The sequence below is a fragment of the Panthera leo genome, chromosome A2 (genome assembly GCF_018350215.1).
Source record: "Panthera leo isolate Ple1 chromosome A2, P.leo_Ple1_pat1.1, whole genome shotgun sequence".
NCBI lineage: Eukaryota > Metazoa > Chordata > Mammalia > Carnivora > Felidae > Panthera > Panthera leo.
Genome location: NC_056680.1, coordinates 75,194,792 through 75,214,764, shown reverse-complemented (window position 1 = coordinate 75,214,764; position 19,973 = coordinate 75,194,792). Strand labels below are relative to the sequence as shown.

The 19,973-nt window shown below is 45.0% G+C and overlaps 1 protein-coding gene across 1 annotated transcript in view; it reads left to right on the top strand.

Moving 5' to 3' along the window:
• Nucleotides 1-17,817, top strand: part of EPDR1 (ependymin related 1) — a 28,053-nt gene extending 10,236 nt beyond the window's left edge. The window contains 2 exon segments of the mRNA XM_042914976.1: nt 14,548-14,756; nt 16,149-17,817. Coding sequence (XP_042770910.1) covers nt 14,548-14,756; nt 16,149-16,345 — 406 coding nt within the window. The 3' untranslated portion in view covers nt 16,346-17,817.
• Nucleotides 17,818-19,973: the final 2,156 nt, after the last annotated feature.

Here is a 19,973-nt window from a genome sequence, read left to right as displayed (position 1 = left end):
CTAATGGATAGAGCACAGCTTCTTTAAGCTGTCCCTTATTATGGGATAGTTATGTATCTTTCCTCTCTATTGTCCACATAGCATTATCAAGTATGGGTGAGATGGAACTTAGGAGGGATGAACCACGAACCCATGACTTATGAGGCCATGAACCACCAGACTAGCTGGCGAGGCGTCCAGGTTCAGCCATCATGAATGCAAGGCCTTTTGAGTTTGCCTGAAAATACTTGCAGGGAGGACTATATAGACTACTACATGTATAACCTTGTATTTGTGTGCAGTTCTACGTGTACCATTTTTTTAACGCATTTTGGATACATTCCTAGGTAAGAAAATGATAGAAAAGGGATTTGCACATTTTTAAGTTGTGACGACTTTGCCCTTCAGGAAATTGTTCCACCTGGCAGATATTTTAGCTGGCAGAATGTGAGTGGTCATGTTTCCCACACTCATGCCTGTAGGCGGCTATTTTTTTTTTTAAGATTTTTAAAAATGTTTATTTATTTTTGACAGAGAGTGAGAGAGCAAGGGAGGTGCAGAGAGAGGGGGGGACAGAGAATCCAAAGCAGGCTCTGGGCTGACAGCAGCGAGCCTGATGCAGGGCTCGAACTCATGAACAGTAAGATCATGACCTGAGCCCAAGTCAGACACTTAACCGACTGAGCCACCCAGGCGCCCCAGGAGCCTAATTAATTTTTTTAATGATTTCTAATATGATAAAGAAAAAACAAGGGCAAAATGACATGCCTGTGGTGCTGTCACAGCCCTAGTGACTCTCACTGTGTTGTGACTGTTTCTGAAATTTTACATGTAAGTCTCTTACGGGCTGTTGGTTTAACTAAGACACTCCATCATGTTCAGTAAATATTTTTCTGACCTATTTTATAAAGAATTTATTCTAATTGGGATGGATATGAAACTTCACCAACCTAGTGGTTTGTACTAATAGATTGCTTTACGTTAAACCAACTTGGCTTTCCTAAAGTAAATTCTAATTTATCGTTATGTATTAGTCTTTTAAGAGTCTGCCTGATTTGACTCACTAATATTTAAGATGTGGTTTTAATCCACAGCCACAATTCAGCTTGTGTTTTAGTTTTTAATTTTCTTTCTGTATTTTAATGTAGAAAAAGCTTTGTAAAATGATAAAAGAATTGGCAAGCTTTCTATATGTCTCTATTGCTGTATAGCCTTGAGGTTGGAAAACATTAATTCCCGAAACCATTAGGACCCAACTCCTTTTGGAGAAGTAACTCTTTGATCTCTTAAACATCAAAGATCTAAGATCTCACTAGACCTCTGTAAGAGTTTTTTTTAGCCCCCTCTGGTTATTTATTCACTTAATTGTATGCTTCATTCTGCATTCGTTTTGGTTATTTATATTTTCCTAGAAAATCTTCCATTTCATCAAGATTATATTTATCACCCTAATACATTTGTATGTGATGTTCTCCGAACTCTGAAACAACTCCACCTTACCTATCAATATCCTTTTCTTCTTCCCAATATTCTGCATTTGTATTTTCTTTTCCCTCAGGATTACATGTTTAACCATCAACTTGTGGATTTATGGAATGGTTTCATGGTTTATTAATTATCGTATTCTACATCATGTATCTCTTTTGTCCAGAACAATTCTTGACACCAAATGGCAGTGCCCACCCATATTTTGAAAAGGTCTGTAAGCAGGCTTGAGGTGGATCCCACCTAGGAGAGCATACCAGGACCTCCAGAAATGGATCCTCCGGGTTCCTTTCATCCATGAGCTGGTCCCCAGCTCTTCCCTCATCAAACACTATCTTCAGTGTTTCTCTTGCTCCCCAGTCCCGGTTTTGGAGAATTTTCCCTCATATGGGCATTGAGAGTTTCCCAAGCGCTGATGGCTTCCTTCAGAAGCAGTGCCTCTTTGAAGGGAGAGGCCGTGTGAGGAATCTGACCCCCAGCAGGGTGCCCCCCTGGCCCTCAGACCCTCCAAACAATGGGGAAGCTTTTGGACAGAGGGCTTCTAAATAGGAGGCAGCTGTCGCTGGACAAAAAGGCTGTGCTGCCCCATTCACGGAAGGCTGCTTTTGTTGTGGCTGACACTAGATCAACTGGGAAAGTTCCAGAGTGTGAGCTCTGCCAATGAGTGAGAACTGTCAGTTTGCTCGAGAGGAGGCACCAAAGTAACTCCTCCAAGCTCCTACAGTGTCTTAGTTCAGGCTGCTGTAACGAATACCAGAGACCTGGTGGCTGATAAGCAACAGGAGTTCATTGTTTACAGTTCTGGAAGGTGGATGTCTGAGATCAGGGTGCCAGCATGGTTGGGTAAGGCCCTCTTCTGGTCGTAGACCTTCCGTTGTATCTTCACATGGTGGAGGGCGCCAGCTAGCTCTCTGGGGCCTCTTGTATAAGAGCACTAATCCCATCCATGAAGCCTCTACCCTCAAGACCTAATCACCTCCCAGAGACCTCAGTCCTCCTGCCATCACCTTGGGCATTAGGTTTTCAATATCAGTTTGGTAGGGTTAGGGGAGGGACTCAAACACTCAGATCATAGAACCCAGAGAACCTGCTGTTCTGGAGCATCTCAGAAGTTGCCAAGGAAGATGCTGTCAGATGGGAAGATGGTGGAGGTACAGGGCCAAGGGCACATCAATTTCTTGGACTGGCATAGCATCATCAGCTACAGGTGAGATGTAACTTAGGAGGAATGTATGAGGCACCCTGAACTACCATGCTAGTTGGCATGGCATCCAGGTTCACCCCTGATGAATGCCAGGCCTCCTGAGTTGGCTTGAAAATACTTGCAGGGAGGACTGTGGTAAGCGAGACCATCTGCATTGACTCCAAAGCTTCTAAAACAGTCCTCCCACCCCCACCACCTCACCGAGTCCCTTACTGCGAGATACATTTTATATTCCCAGGAATTATAAATCCTTCTTCCCAGAATGTCTCACCAAGGAGCTGATTATCCAATCAAGTTGTGAAAGGCAGATGTTCCTCTGAGGAAGATGCCAGAGAAACCATGGAGTTCTCTGAGTTGGAACAGGGCAGTGGACCAGTAGACAGTTTTACCAGCTCACCCTCTGGGGAGGAGAGGTGCTGGGGAGAGAATCTGCTCCAGATTTAATATCCACTGAAATGCCATGTTGAGCACCGTGTTCTGATGTGGCTTATGTGTTTCTTCTGCATGTGGGAGTCCTCTCTCTCTGAATTGAGCCTTCTACCCATCCCCTTTGTCATACACTGTATTTTGGATCATGATCCCCCCTCACCCCCCTCCGCCCCCACCGCCCCATCCAGCGCCATGTATTGTCTGGCTTGCCCTGAGGACCCCCAAGGAGCCACCCTCTTGATGTCTCAGTTCCCCTAAGGAGTTAGAGGGTGAAACTTGGGAATCCACTTTTCTGTCACCAGAACACAATTTCTTTTGTAAAGGACGCGTGTTTACTTAGGTCCCACTCACTATGTCGAAAAGAATTTAAAGTGTTTGGATGGTTTCTAGTGTTTCCTTCTTTCACTAGGCTGAGTCAAGCCTCTATAAGGTCAACTTCTTCACTTGTTAAGCACAGAGGACTTTTTATTTTGTGAGTGTTTGTACAAACTTCTAAGTAGCTTTGCCACAAAAGAAACGTAGATTATTTTATTCCTTTTATTATTTGCTGCAATTTCTTTTATGCTAATATTCTTATCTACCTGAATCCTTTATTTTGATTCATGTTTATGTCAGCTAGAAAATGTATTCAATTAATTTTCCTCCGCAAGGGTACTGGTGCCATGGTATACTTCCAGAAAGTTTGAATGTCTGAGAACATCTACTTATTGCTATTTTGCATAATGGTAACTTTGGGGTGTATACAATTCATTGGATAATAGGGGCACCTGGGTGGCCTAGTCACTTAAGCACCTGACTCTTGGTTTTGGCTCAGGTCATGATCTCACAGTCTCCTGAGTTCGAGCCCCGTGTCAGGCTCTGTGCTGGCAGTGCAGAGCCTGCTTGGGATTCCCTCTCTCTCTCTCTCTCTCTCTCTCTCTCTCTCTCTCTCTATCACTCCCCTACGTATGCTGTCTCTGTCTCTCTCAAAATAAATAAGCAGTTCATTGGGTAATAATGGTATTTTTTGTTTAAAATTTGCTGTGGCATTTAGAGCTCTAGAAGAGAAGTCTGATACCAAACTGATTTTCGTTTAGTTTTAATAATTTTTTTTCTGCCCTAATTTTTGTCGGTTGTTTCTATTATTATCCTGGAACATCATTAACATCTCCAGGCTATGTCTAGCTCTAGAGGAAATTTCATCTGCTGTTTCTGGAGCCTTGATACTCTCCAAGCAAGAGGGAAGACATTCTCTTTGTTCCTTTAGAATATCTCTATACTTACATGTATTGGTTCTCTTAAATCTGTTCCCCCCAAATTTCTTTTTTTTAATATTTATTTATTTCTAAGAAAGAGAGGGAGAGAGAGCAGGGGAGGGGCAGAGAGAGACAGAGTGACAGAGGATCTGAAGTAGGCTCCACACTGTCAGCACAGAGCCCGACGCGGGGCTCGAACTCACAAACCATGAGATCGTGACCTGAGCCCAAGTTGGATGCTTAACCAACTGAGCCGCCCAGGTGCCTCATGTTCCCCCAGATTTCTTAACTTGTAAAAAAAATTTTTTTTTAATGTTTCTTTATTTCTGAGACAGAGAGAAACAGAGCATGAGTGTGGGAGGGGCAGAGAGAGAGGGAGACCCAGAATCCGAAGCAGGCTCCAGGCTCAGAGCTGTCAGCATAGAGCTCGACGCGGGGCTCAAACTCATAAACCGCGAGATCATGACCTGAGCCAAAGTCGGTTGCTCAACCAACTGAGCCACCCAGGCGCCCTGATTTCTTATCTTTCCATTAGCCTTTTCATCCCTTCCTATGTTTTTCCTAGAGTTCTGGAATCATACCTTTTAATGTGCTGTTCTGTTGTTTGTTTGTTTGTTTGTTTCCTATAGCCCAAGCATTCTGTATCATCTCTGCTACATTTTCTATTTTGATAATCATGTTTTTCATTAGAGAGCTATCTTTGTGGTCACATATTCTTCTTTTTTTTTTCTTAAATTCAGTATCATCCCAAATCCCAGTGAAGATAAAAAATAAGATTTATATTTTAGAGTCATTAACGTTAGCTGGAAGAATGTCTGTGTTCATATTTACACACAGTGGCAACTGATAAGTTTCTACTGAAAAGCGGAGTGCTGACGGTATGAACCTGACTGTCCTTGTACCCTCCCAACCTTCTTAATACCTTCTGATGCGTAGTTCCAGAAATCACTATGTACCATGGCAACATGGGTACCTTGGTGCTAATGAGGATCTTTCTTTTAATGTTGAAAAAAAAAAAAAAGACAATTTGAACTATTGTCTCATGATAATTTTTCATTATCTTCCATCAGCGGGAAGAATATATGCCTGTGCCAGTATTCCTCCTGAAACATTTTTTGGGGAAAAAAAAACCGCTTCAATTTCTTGAGCAGGCTTTTCCTCTTTTGAACTAGAATCCAAGCAGTGGAGGCCCGTCACCTTACAGCTTCTTAAATTGCACGCAAAATTATTCTTTGATTTTACTTTTCCTAGGGCTGCATTCTCAAGTAATTTAATATTCCTTTTGTTGTATGTGGTTGGTATCAGCCTACACAATGAGTTTGTGTCTAACACAACAATTCTGAAATAGCGTTTTTCTTTTATGTCTCATAATTACTGTAGGGTGTAACTCAATCCCGGTACACGCCAGAATGGCAAGTGGCCGAAGCTCCATTCTTCCGGCCTCGAGTCACAGAGCTGGCATGAATTGCTAATATATTATATTGCATATTAAACGAATCCAGAGTTGGTCCAATTTCTTCCATAAAAGCCAAAGTCCTTTTGAAATCACAATATAATATCTGTACACTCCCTTTTCTGTAATTTAAGATATCTTGGATGGCCAAGCAGTTATACGTGGATGGGAAGAATCACAGTGTTAGTGAATTAGGACGAATCTGATAGGAGATCAGACCTGGAGTCCAATCCCGGCACATTATTTACTACTTAGTAATTCTCTGAGCCTCCTATTTTCTCATCTGGTTAAAAAAAAGAAAGAAAGGAAAAAGCTAATAACGTGTCAGCCAGCTGAATTTGCCAGTCTGTAACCTCTGCCTCAGACTGTATTTTTTTCCCCTTGACTACTCTGATTCAAGACAGAAAAACAGTTGCCTCCTGGCTGTACGGGCAGTAGCTATTAAGGTTTGTCCACACCCAGGTCAGGCTCTGGTATTGTGGGTCCTGGGATTAGCCAAATCCTTGGGCCCTGCTCATTCTGGAATGAAGGGCTCCCAGAGAGCTGTTAAAAAAAAGCATCTGATAGATAATAACTATAAAGCAGTGGATTTTACTTATTTCATCTAGGGTGCTTTCAGCAGCACGTGTCAGAAAATTGACTAATGGGGGCTTAAACTATGAGGATCGTTGTAGTTTACCTCAGAATTCTGGTGATACTTGTTCCTAGGTCTGACTCAACAGTATCATCAAGGCCCCTGGTTCTTCTCCATCCATTTACTCTAGAATGTTGGCTCAAAGTTGCAAGATGGCGCACTGACTTATTGCCTCATGGCTTTAAGATGGCTATCTCCACTCTAAGCATTATATCCTTATGTTCAAAGACAGGAAATGAAGGACATAGAGCAGGACAGGGAGTCTGCTTTTTTGGGAAAAGAGAAATCTCCAGGGCATTTCTTCACCCAACAGACTTCCTTTTATATCTCCAAGGCCAGAACCAACTGTACCCCCAGCTCCAAGGGAAACTAAGGAAGTGAGTAGATGAGTGTACTTCCTCAACCTCTATATTGAGAGGCAGGCAAGAGAGAAAGGGTCAGATGCCTGCAGGGCTGCTACAGAGGGGTCCGCTATCGCATTCAAGATTGGTCTCCCCTTCATCCTTCACCCCACCTGGATGAACTAGACCTTCTTTGTTACACAGCCGATCTGGTCTTACGTACACAAGTCAAATGCGTAGTTTCCCTATTAAACATTAACAGGTGATAGTAAACGTACCCACTGCCAGACTTTTCTACAAAGCTATAATCCCTTGCATTTAGATAACAATTTTATATCTGCTGTCTCAAATCATCTTCATAAAAAACTTTGAGCTTCAAATTTTTGGTCTTTCTTTACATATGAGAAACAGGGAGATTAAAATTATGATCGCAGGTCACCAGTAGTAGATTGGGAACCTGGATTTCTTCACCTCAGCTTTTTTTACAGTGCAGTTCATGCTGTCTGTAAACCTTACCCTGAACTAGACAGAAAGATTTTCCCCTGCCTTAGTATAGTTGGGCAAACTTTTTAAAAAATGTTTATTTATTTATTTTGAGACAGAGAGAGCAGGGGAGGGGCAGAGAAAGAGAGGGAGAGAGAGAATCCTAAGCAGGCTCCATGCTGTCAGTGTGGGGCTCAGTCTCTCAAACCCTGAGATCAAGACCTGAGCCGAAACCAAGAGTTGGACGCTTAGCTGACTGAGCCACCCAGGTGCTCTTAGTTGGGTAAATTTTCAGTACTTTTTTTTTTAATTAAAAAAATTTGTTTTAATGTTTATTTATTTTTGAGAGAGAGAGAGAGAGAGAGAGAGACAAAGAGCATGAGCAGGGGAGGGGCAGAGAGAGGGAGTCACAGAATCCGAAGTAGGTGTCCGATGCGGGGCTCGAACACACAGACGGCAAGATCATGACCTGAGCGGAAGTCAGATGCTGAACTGACTGAGTCACCCAGGCACCGCCCGCCAGTACCTTTCTAATGAAAAAAAAAAAAAAATGAATGAAGCTCTACATCCAGTTAAAATTCCTTTTGGGAAACAATGTCTTGTAAAATATAAAATGGGAATTTTATTTGATCCAACAATTCCAGTCTATAAACTTTTCATAGAGTTATAAACAGAGAAAGCCAAAAGGGTTTACCTACAATTTATATTCAGCTTTGTTAATATTAACAAACTGTGGAAATAATCTAAGTGATCACGAGTAGGAGATCACTAAAGCAAAACATGGTGTGTGTGTGTGTGTGTGTGTGTGTACATAAACACACATGTGATGCATGTGCATATATACACAAACACACACACATATATACATATATACACAAGCATATACATATATACACATATATACACATACATATACACACATATACATGCATATTTATGCACGGGCACATACATATATATATACACATACATATACACACATATACATGCATATGTATACACAGCATTCAAACACTAAGGGGGCACATCAAAGCCACAAATACCAGCTGGAAGCAGCTCCCACTGAGGGAACTTGGGACAATTTGAGCATCAAATGGAATAATGACTTTGTCGTGCATTGAGTACATAAAAATCCTTGCGTCCTGGGTGGTGATTGATAGATAAATAGATAGATGTCATTTGTTATACCATTGGTACCAATCTACCAATCTCCAGTGACAATTGATTCAGGAAATGGTTTTACCTAAAACCATGAGGTGACAATTATTGGCTAACGGGCTGTTCCCCAGCTTCACCAAGTATTGCTGATCAATTACTTGCTAACTGCGAAGGGAAGCACCTCTATGCTGAAGGCATCTGGAGTAAGGACAGGACTTGGTGTTCAGAGTTGGTAGCATTGATAGTGGCATGGGACATCACCTGTCTTCTGATGTGATGCACCAGGAGGTACACAGCCCACTCAGTTTCTTTCCAAGAATCTTTAGCCAAAGCACATCAAGACTTTAGAATCCACGCCTAGTTTGGAGGAATGACAGGATATAGAGGAACAAGTTAAATTAGGAAACTGACAAAAATGTAGAATGGGGAATATGTGCGGATCTGGAATCTTCAGAGAGTCAAAGGCCACATTAAAAATAAAAAAGATAGTAGTGTTCCAGATTTTTAAAACAGTAGAAACGTAACAACCAAATATATTGCTTGAGACTTGACTGCATTCTGATTTTTTTTATTTTTATTTAAAAAAATTTTTTTTAACGTTTATTTATTTTTGAGACAGAGAGAGACAGAGCATGAACGGGGGAGGGGCAGAGAGAGAGGGAGATACAGAATCAGAAGCAGCCTCCAGGCTCTGAGCTATCAGCCCAGAGCCCGACGGGGGGCTTGAACTCATGGACTGCGAGATCGTGACCTGAGTTGAAGTCGGACGCTTAACTGACTGAGCTACCCAGGCGCCCCGACTGCATTCTGATTTTTATTTTTTTTTTTAATTTTTTTTTTAACGTTTTTATTTATTTTTGAGACAGGGAGAGACAGAGCATGAACAGGGGAGGGTCAGAGAGAGGGAGACACAGAATCTGAAACAGGCTCCAGGCTCTGAGCTGTCAGCACAGAGCCCGACGTGGGGCTCGAACTCATGGACTGCAAGATCATGACCTGAGCTGAAGTCGGCCGCTCAACCAACTGAGCCACCCAGGCGCCCCTGCATTCTGATTTTTAAAAAAGAGTTTAAAATACATTTTGGGGGACAATTGAATATGGGCCAGATATTAGCTGGCATTAGGGAATGAATTTTATTTATTTATTTATTAAAAAAATTTTTTAATGTTTATTTACTTTCGAGACAGAGAGAGACAGAGTGCGAGCGAGGGAGGGGCAGAGAGAGAGGGAGACACAGGATCCAAAACAGGCTTCAGGCTCTGTGCTGGCAGCACAGAACCCAATGCGGGGCTCGAACCCACGAACCGTGAGATCATGACTTGAGCCGAAGTCGGGCGCTCAACTGACTGAGCCACCCAGGCGCCCCTGGGAATGAATTTTAATTTCTTAGGTGTGATAGTGGTAGTGTGGCCAGAAGGCAGAAAGTCCTTGTTTTCGGCAAATACTTAGAAAAAGCTAATATAGCAAAATGTAACAATTATTGAATCTAAGTGGTAGACACAAAGGTGATCATTGTACTAGTCCTTCAACTCTTCTGCATTTAAAAAATATTTCAGGGGTGCCTGGCTGACTCAGTCGGTTGAGTATCCGACTTTGGATCAGGTCGTAATCTCATGATTCGTGAGTTCGAGCTCTGCGTTGGGTCTGTTGCTGTCTGTTGCCCACTTCGGATCCTCTTTGCCTCTCCCCTGCGTTCCCTCTCTCTCTCTCTCAAGATAAACATTAAAATAAAAGAAATTAAGGTAAAGTGTAGGTTAGAGAACATTATATTCGCCCATTAAAAAAGACATTAGATTCACTCATTTTTGTAAAACGTGTCTAGTACACATAATGAAAACTCAGTACGATATTTGCACAGCCATGTTCATAGCAGCATCATTCACAATAGCCGAAAGATGGAAACAACCCAGGATCCATCCACAGATGAATGGATAAGCAAAATGTGCTATATGCATTCAATGGAATATCAGCCTTAAAAAGAGAAGGAAATTCTGACACGTGTTATCACATGGATGAAACTTGCAGACATTATCCTCAGTGAAATAAGCCAATCACAAAAGGACAGCTACTGAATGATTCCACTTGTAGGAAGTCTGTAGAGCAGTCAAGTTCATAGGGACAGAAGGGAGAAGAGTGGTTGCCAGGAGCTGGGCGGGGGAGAAATGGGGAGCTGTTTCATGGGCATAGAGTTTCAGTTTTGCAAAACGAAAAGAATTCTGGAGACTGGTTGCACAACAATATGAATGTACCTAACACTATTGAACTATGCACTTAAAAGTGCTTAAGATAGTAAATTTTATGTTCTATTTTACCACAATTTTAAGAAATTTAAGTGAAAATATCACTATATGTTTAGCCACAGAGGCAAAGAGTTGTTATTTCTGTAAGTTCGAGTTTCTGGGCAATTTTTACTTCATTTTCCATTTCTGTACTGTTTGGATTTTTTTTTTTTTTTAACTTTGAATGTGAATCGTTTTACAAAAACCAGACATCCATTTTCAAAAGATCTAAAACTTCTGCAGGTTTTCAGTGTTTTGGAGAACATGCGGGTGGTAGAGGCTAATATTTAGGAAAATGGATTTTCAGGAAACAACAGAAATGGTCAATGTAGCCTGAGAATTTTGTCAGAAGCAACAAAAATCCTTGGTCCCACGAGGCGAGCGGCAGAATGGAGCCCTGCCTGGGCCTTGCGTCTGCATTGAGGCTGCTGTGAGAGCTCAGCCTGCTGACCCCTTGGCCGGGCCTGGATGGCCTGACCTCGCTCACAGCCCAGGCCTGGCAGGGCCCTCCCGGGAACTGTGCTTTGCTTGGGGTCTGGCCAGCAAGGAGGAGTTTGCAGGCTGTTGTTGACCCAGGCCTGGCCTGCCCGCCTTGTCCTCCAAGCCCTTTCCAGCACCTCACCTTGCTTGCACCCCGGGGGTGTCATTTGTGACTCCCATCCTTACAACTTCCTTTGCTTTAGAGCCAGGCTTTGATCTTGCTTCCCGGGATCGAGTTTCTGTTGAAGACAGTCAGTCCTTTGGGTCTCCGGAGGTAATAACCCGCACAGCATCCCAGGCAGATGATTCATTTCAACCCTGGCTGATCTCTGCATTTTGACCTAAGGGCTCTATCAGGCTCCGGAGCCTGTATCCTATTTGCGACGGAGAACTTTACGTCTGAACTATGAATGTGTTCCCATAAACACCCAAGCCACAACAGCACTGTGAAAAGCTTCTTTTCCAAAACTGCCTATGGATCAGTACTCGCTTTTCTACCCATATGGGATTTTGAAAAACAAAAAACAAAAAAACAGTTATACGGTTGTATTTGGTTTCCCGTTGAATTAATATTTTCTGTCTTACTTAAGGCACTGTCAACATAACCTCGGTATCAGATTATGGCCTCTTTTTAAAATACTAAATATTTTGAAAGCAGAAAAGTTACAGAGAACACTGTAACAAACACCTGTGTTCAGACCACCCAGAAGTAATAAAGGTTAACGTTTTGTAACGATTCCTTCAAGTCTAGAGTTCTCATTTTGAAATTAAATTTTACCTCTGTGTGTGTATGGGCAGAGCTGGCCTCGGGACAACGGCGCAGCTGGCAGAATTCCTTTCCCGCTGCCCCTTCCCTTCCCCAGCTGGTGGCTGCCCGGGCAGGCGGAGGTGGCTAGGGGTCCGCCATGACACCGCATGACACATAACACAGCTGTCCCAGTGGCTGTTCTCCAGGGCTCTAGGTGGAAACCGCGGAGTCCTCAACTATCTTAGAGATGAGTCCTGGTTATGAGTCACACAAAAAGTTCCAAGCAGAAGAAAGGAAAGTTTATTACAACAGAGGACACAGGAATGCATCCGGGGGGACCAGCTGTTGGAATCCCCGCTTCCTGGTGCCTCTCTCTGCTTCATTCTTCCCTCTTGCTCAGTTCACATGTTGGAAAAAGCCTCCCAGAGCTTCTGAGTTTACATATGACCTGTGCAGGCGCAATTCCACATGTTTGTGGGTGAGGATCTGATGGTCTTGCCCTGGGCGGGATGTTCACCTCCGGTCCCGTAAGCTCCGTGGAGGGAAGCCCGCCCATGTATGGCCAGAATGGCTGCCAGGCTCCCACCTTCTGCGACCTGTGGGTTTGGGAGCTAAGGGCTGTTCTCAGGAAGGACCCCGCACCTCTTCCGCCCATGGTGCATATCTTCCAGGGGGCAGTCACTACGCTTTGAGAAGCACGCCATCGGGGTTTCAGCAAAAGTGACGAATGGCTGTCTAGGCTAATGCCTGGGACTTGGGAAGGCACAAGGGGCGGGTGCTGATGGTGAGGAGAAGAATAAAGAAGACAGTCACCTCTGAGGGCACACGGTGTTCTGTGGGGCCCGCTGTCAGAGAGGATCGTAGAACAGGATCTCTGTACAGAGTCCCGTGTTTATGAATGGACAGTGCTCTAAAATTGATACGGATGTCTTTGTACTCCTTTTTTTTTTTTAAATAAATATTTATTTAGAGAGAGTATGTGCAACTGGGGGAGGGCAGAGAGAGAGAGAGAGAGAGAGAGAGAGAATCCCAGGTAGGTTCATGCTCTGTGTGGAGCCTGACTCGGGGCTCAAACTCATGAACCACGAGATCATGACCTGAGCAGAAATCAAGAGTCGGAGGCTAAACAGACTGAGTCACTCAGGCACTCGGGGTGTCCTTACGCGAATGTTTAGACTGATGTGCCAGGGATTTTTCTGGGCCTGAGAAGACAGTGACAGTCCAACCCCATCTCCTTCGAAGGGCTTTCAGTAGGGTGTGAACCCTGCATGTGTATTATAATGAGAGGTTGGCTCCACGTTTATGGGAGCACTGTCGGAGCAAATGAACACTTCCTTTTCTTTCTGTGATCACTCCCATTTCTAAAAGTCTGTGCTTGGGTTTGACCCTCATAAGCCATTTCAAGTGTTTCCTGGAACGAAGCAGGATAAGTATACCTAAATCTATAAAATGAGGTCATGTGTACATTTCCATACTGGCTCAGTAGAAAACGGAAGCATAACGCTAAAATAGTGGTACTATTTTTTGACCACATAGACAGTGATCATTTATAATAGTTTTTCTAGAAAATGCTTTTTAAGCTCGGACTTGGGATGGTGAACATTTGCCCTGGAGGCAGACGTAGGCTGTGATGTGGAGTGAGCCTCACATACCACAGATAATATGTTGGTTGTCTTTTATTTGCCCATCGAAAGCACCCTCTGTAGGCTCTTCACTGTGTGAGTTCAAGGCCTGCAGCCTCACTCTGCTGGACCAGCAGCAGTGGCCCGAGTCTCAGACTGATGATCAAACACATTTCAGAGGACCCCCCCTCCCCCCATCCCCCACCGTTGGCTTCACCCAGCACCAGGATTGCTTAGCTTTAAGATTGATGCAGGATTGGTGACAAGGCCGTGTGCTGGGAGACAGGGCGCGTCTGCAGACTCCTGGCCCAGCCTGGGAACACCTCTGGCTCGCTCCACACATGGGGCGTGCATGTGGGCAGGAGAGACGAGGCCTAGAGCATGTGGACAAACTGTGTGGAAACCAGTTGTTCTGGGGTCCCCTCACCTTCTGCCTGCTTGTCTCAGCCTCCTCCAGATGTGGGAGGAGGGCCCCATTTTCACACCGCTGTGCCTCACCCCAAAACCCATTACTCATGACTGACAGTTGAGACAATGGGGCACAGGTGTGTGGTCTGACCTCAGCATCTTCTCGATGCCCTACATAGGGCACCCCAGTAATGCCAGATTCAGTGCTGCAAGGAGAACTGAACCAAGCCAAGGGTCAAATCCTCCTGCGTCCCTGTACTACAATGTCACAAACCAGCCGTTAACCCAGGGCCCCGTCTTCCCCATTTTGTAGCCTAAGCACAGAGTCTGGCATATAATAGGTGCTCAGTTATTCAATATTCAGTTTTGAACTCTTAGTTTTAATTATTTTGTATTTAGGTTATCAAAGTGTCTAGTGCTCATAAATAAATAAATAAATAAATAAATAAATAAATGTTTTTTATTTATTTATTAACAAGCCAAACTGTTTTTTTCTGCTTGTTCTATTCCAAGAGTAATTCATATTGCAGCCCTTTGGACGGTGTGCTGACAAAAGCATGACGACTGACAATAAAGTCCTGATATGGTCTCTCTATATCTGTCTTTCAGATTATTTGAATATATTTTGCTCTATAAGGATGGAGTGATGTTTCAGATTGAACAAGCCACCAAGCAGTGCTCCAAGATCACCTTGACAGACCCCTGGGACCCTCTAGACATTCCTCAGAATGCCACCTTTGAGGACCAGTACTCCATAGGGGGACCCCAGGAGCAGATCACCGTCCAGGAGTGGTCCGACAGAAAGTCAGCTAGATCATGTAAGGCTTCAAAAACTATCCAAGTGCTGCGTCCCAGAAAGCATGATGGGAAAAAAGGTTAAGTTCACTAAGGAAGGTAGTTAAGGAAATTGACAAGCTTAATCAAATTGTTTAATGTCCCCCCCCACGTGCTTAATCTGCTAGTGGTTTAGCTCCAGGGTATACGCATCACATTTGAAACACCTCTGCCTTCCAGCACCACCTGTACCTTTCTGCCACCTTGGCTGTTAGGGGCTTAGCCTTGGCTCTGACGTTTAATGACCCTGAGATCTAGGACACAGAAGATGTCTGTCTAAGGTATACGTTCGAGTCCCCATATCACTTCCTGAAGTTACAGTGACCAGATCTTCTCCTGTCATTCTGAGTGTCTGCTTTTGCGTATAGACGGAAAGCTGTTCTCGGTGGTGCTTCCATATGCCCACCCCGAAGCTGTTTCGAATACACAGGCTTTATGGTGCCTGCGGGAAACAGTCGAAAACAGTGCGAAAACAGTTCCCTCCATCCCCGCCGCTGAGTTTAGCGTAGAATTAGCATATGACCTAGCGATTCCACTTCTGAGTGTATATCCGAAGGAACTGAAAGCAAGGACTCAAGAAGATATTTGTGTACCCATGTGTATAGCAGCATACTTAATGACAATGAATGAATGAATAATAATTCCTCCAGATGGTGGAAACCAACCCAAGTGTCCCCCAGCAGGTAAATGAATCCCCGAAACGTGGTGTAAACAGACAATGGAGTATTATTTAGCCTTAAAAAGGAAGGAGATTCTGTCACACGCTACCATGTGGATGAACCTTGAGGACATTACGCTGAGTGAAATAAGCCAGTCAGCAAAGGAAAACCACCATATAATTCCACTTACATGAGATGCCAAGAATAGTCGCATTCCCCCAGACAGAGAGTGGAACGGGGGTTGCCAGGGGCTGGGGGAGGGGAATGAGGAGTTAGTGTCAAAGGGCACAGAGTTTCAACTGGGGAAGATGAAAGAGTTCTGGAGATGGAGGTGGTGATGGCTTAATGCCGTACTTAATGCCACTGAACTACTTAAAAATAGTTACAATGGTAAATTTTATGTATATTTTCCCACGAGAGAAAAAGAAAGCAAACAACACAGGCATTTTGCCTTACCTTCTACGTTAAAAAGTCACCCCCAGGGGGCGCCTGGGTGGCTCAGTCAGTTGAGCTTCCTACTTTGGCTCAGGTTGTGATCTCACGGTTTGTGAGTTCGAGCCCCGCGCCGGGCTCTGTGCTGACAGCTCAGGGCCTGGAGCCTGCTTCGGATTCTGTGTCTCCCTCTCTCTCTACTCCTCCCCTGCTCACACTTTGTCTCTCTCACAAAAATAAAGATTAAAAAAAAATTTTTTAAGTCACCCTCTCTTTCTCTTACAGATGAAACCTGGATTGGCATTTATACAGTCAAGGATTGCTATCCCGTCCAGGAAACCTTCACCAAAAATTACAGTGTGATATTGTCCACGCGGTTTTTTGACATACAGCTGGGTATTAAAGACCCCTCGGTGTTTACCCCGCCGAGCACCTGCCAGATGGCCCAGCCGGAAAGGATGGGTGAGGATTGCTCCTGGTAAGCCCGTGAGCACAGAAGTGGTGGCCTCCGACGTCATCCCCACCTTGAGAGGGATTTGAGGCTTTTGAGAAACGAGAACCTTCACTGGAGATAAATGTCATCATTGTAGGAAGATGCACATCGATAAGGGGTTCTTTGTATATATGATTTTTTTGACGATTCAAGCTTTGTTTACAGAAGGGAGTGGACTGGAGAATGGTGACAAGAATGGGAAGAGAGGGCAACCCTGGGGGTTTCAGACAGGTGCACAGCCTGTGCGGGCGCTGTGTGCTTCTGCGTGTGCAGGTGTATTTAAGTGTGCTCTCTGCCTGTGCAGGTGTACCCAAGCGCACTGGCGTGCACGGGCGGGGGTCAGCAGGAGCACTTTGCCTTGGCAGGGAGGAGTGTTTCGCTACTGACTTGACTGAGGACTGCTGGACTGCTGCCACGTGGTGGTAATAAAATGCAGGACGATTTTGGTCAGCTTTACTATAAATTTTTATGTGCTCTACAGATAACAGCTCCTTTATTGCCCGCACCGGGGTGGTGACTGCTCCCCCAGCCCCGCCTCCTGCTCCCATGGCCACTGACAAAGTGATTCCTTAAAATCCCTTCCAGACGTAAGGGCTTTATGGCATGACCCCACTGATGGAAATTTGGGGAGGAAATGAGAGGCTGTAATGCAAAGTAATGATTCCTCCAAAAGACACTGTAAACAAGAGGGTTTGAAAATCTTACCTGGGTAAGCATGAGCCACGTATGCTTTTTCTATGCAAGAGTATTGATATGTATGTGCCGAATCACCACATATTTGTCAGGGGACCTAGAAAGATGGATAGTATTCTCCAAATAGCTTCGAATTGGAAGTCAGGAGACTGCTGTCTTCAAAATCCAGGAGTGGAGTTCCTTTGTACTTGAATTCCTTGGGTTAACGAAACGCACTGTGCTTTCCCTCACCCGGGCCTTCCCGGGGCACTGTTTCACAACCTCTTTGTCTATATGAGCTCCGTGTATCCCTGCCAGCTCAGCTCGCACTTGACCTTCAGAGAGCTGCTCCTGAGCCTGGATTGGGTGCCCCCGATAGCTTGAGCACGCTGTTCTCACAACACTGCCTCGGCCGTGTGTTAATTTCCTGCTTACTGGACACTATTGCCCACTAGCCTGGCTACGAGCTCCTTGAGTACGGGTACCACGTGGTGTTAGCTTTTATATGCCCAGCACCGAGTAAGTGCCTGGCACATGGTCAGTGCCCTAAACATTTGTAGAGTGGACGATGCCAGCCTGTCTGGTCCTTAGTTTCCTCATCTGTTCAAGAGTTGGGTTGGGTTTGCTGACCTCTGGGGAGAGTCTCAGTAATAAAATTTATTATTCTAGATTCTTCTGCTATCGTGTTTCATCTGGCTATAATCTGTTAGTAGGAGAAACGTGTGACATCTATAACATGCTGAAACCAATCTGTACTACAGTTTATTTCAATAAACAGATTTAATCGCATTTCGTGTTCTTTCATATATTTACTCTTGTCATATATGTGGATTCTCTTGGTTATTCGGGGGTTCAAACTCTGCTCTGATGAATAATGTGCTTCCAGTGATCGTTATCCTCTCTCAGAGGCTTGCTCTTCCCCTCAAAGCCCAGTTGCCTGGGCTGGAAGCCTCAGGGGCGTTCTTGGCCCATTTCTCTCCTTTATCCTCACAGGCGATCAGTGTCCCCAGTCTTGTCAGCGTAGCTCCTGCGCGTGCCCTCGGCCTCCATCCAGGTCCAGGTTCTTCTGCTCACTGGCCTTTGCGAGATCTTCATAGCTTCTGTCTTGCCCTGCTCTTTTCTCTTCAAAGCCATCCTCTGCTCAGTCCATCAATCAGTCAGTTCCAAGGCGGTACTGAGACCCCGTTATCTCCAGGGCCCACGCCCCTGGAGTCTCAGAGCAGAGCGAAGCCCGGGCAAGGCCGGCATCTGGAATGCGCAGATGGGGACTTCTAGCTGCCTTCCAGCCGGTCCAGCCTGGTAAAGCCGTTGTCACAGTGTCTGCCCACTTCTTATCTCTCCACCCACAGGATGGTCCCCAGTCCTTGCCGAACTGCCCATGTCCTCTCAGCCCGGGATCTCTGTCTCTGCCCGCCCCAGTGCACATCCCCACTGGCAGGAGAAAGGAAAGGAACTCCTTTTACTTTGTGCAGGGACAGGCAAAGCAGGTGCCCTTTTTTAGTAGTTAGGCCATTCTGCCGATATGAATACAAAGGCCCTCTTGCAGAAGGAATTTACATCTGCGGGACTTCACTTCTGTTGGTGCCCCGTCCTCTGGGTCCCCACTGTGTCAAAGTGAGGGGGAGGCTCCTTAGTGTGGTGCCCCCGGCCCCGTGGATCCGGCCTCCCTCCTTTCCCAGCCTCAGCGCTCACACTGCTCTCTCTTTCCCAACTGCCACCCGAGCCTGAGAAGCAAGGCCTGGGTCCCCCTGGGTGGCAGGAGGCCTTCCCTAGTCACCACTCTCTGGGACATCAGAGTCAAAAACAAGAGGGTCTCATCTGTCGACGTGGCATTGCTGACGACGAGCCGGAGGAGGACCCGGTGCCATGTTGGGCACACCCTGCGTCATGTATCTCTGACGGTCAGGCCACCTGGGAGCCACTTCTACGTCTCCCGAGACAAGTTGCCAGGACCCACGAAAGTGCTGGCGTGTTCTCTACCCTCTGGCTTCTACTCGGAAGGCCCATCCCCAGTCAGAACCAGCCCTCCTGCTCCTGCTGGCCCACGGGGAGGCGAGGAGGCCTGGCCTCTCTGTCCCCCACTGCTCCCTTATCAGGGTGACTTTCTGGCAGGAAGTCTTGCTTTTGGAGATAATGTTGCACTTCCTAAAGTTGGGGCACGTTTTAAAATTATTCAAATGTGTCAAGAAGGCCAAAGAGTTGGGATCTCTGAGGGTGTTTCTGACAAAGTACTCTTAATTTGCCACCGCACCTAAACTCCACACCCTTTGGAAGGTCATTTACTTACCTCTTGCTGCATTTCCTTTATAAACTCCACCCGCTCAGTGTTCCCTCTGTGATTTTATTTTTATATATTTTTAAAAGTCTATTTATTTTGAGAGACAGAGAGAGAGAGAGAGAGAGCACGAGCACAGGAGGGGGGCAAAGAGAGAGAGGGATAGAGAGAGAAAATCCCAAGTATGGAGCCCAACTGTGAGATCATGACCTGAGCAGAAACCAAGAGTTGGGTGTTCAACGGACTGGGCCACCCAGGCGCCCCACCCATCTGTGATTTGAAATCCCTTTGCCTGTGTGTTCACCTGTAATACAAAGGGTGTTCTTCACTTTTTCCAAGTATGTAGGTCTTGTCTTCCTCCTTCAGTTGAAAGCAACTTCAATGCAGGAATGGTGTCCTGGCTGTTCTCATTGAGCTAAAATGACATCAGCTGGAGGAGGCAAAGAGCTGCCTCAAAGTCTCATGAATAATGTATGAGATTTAAAGGCATCTCTTTAAAAGACAAACTTGGCTTTATATATGGATATTCTGGCATCAATAATCTTTTCTACCAAGAACTGTGCTAGGATAATGACCAAAATACATTTTTATTTGCTTTATTTTATTATTATTATTTTTTTAATTTTATTTTTTATTTTTTTAAATTTACATCCAAATTAGCATATAGTGC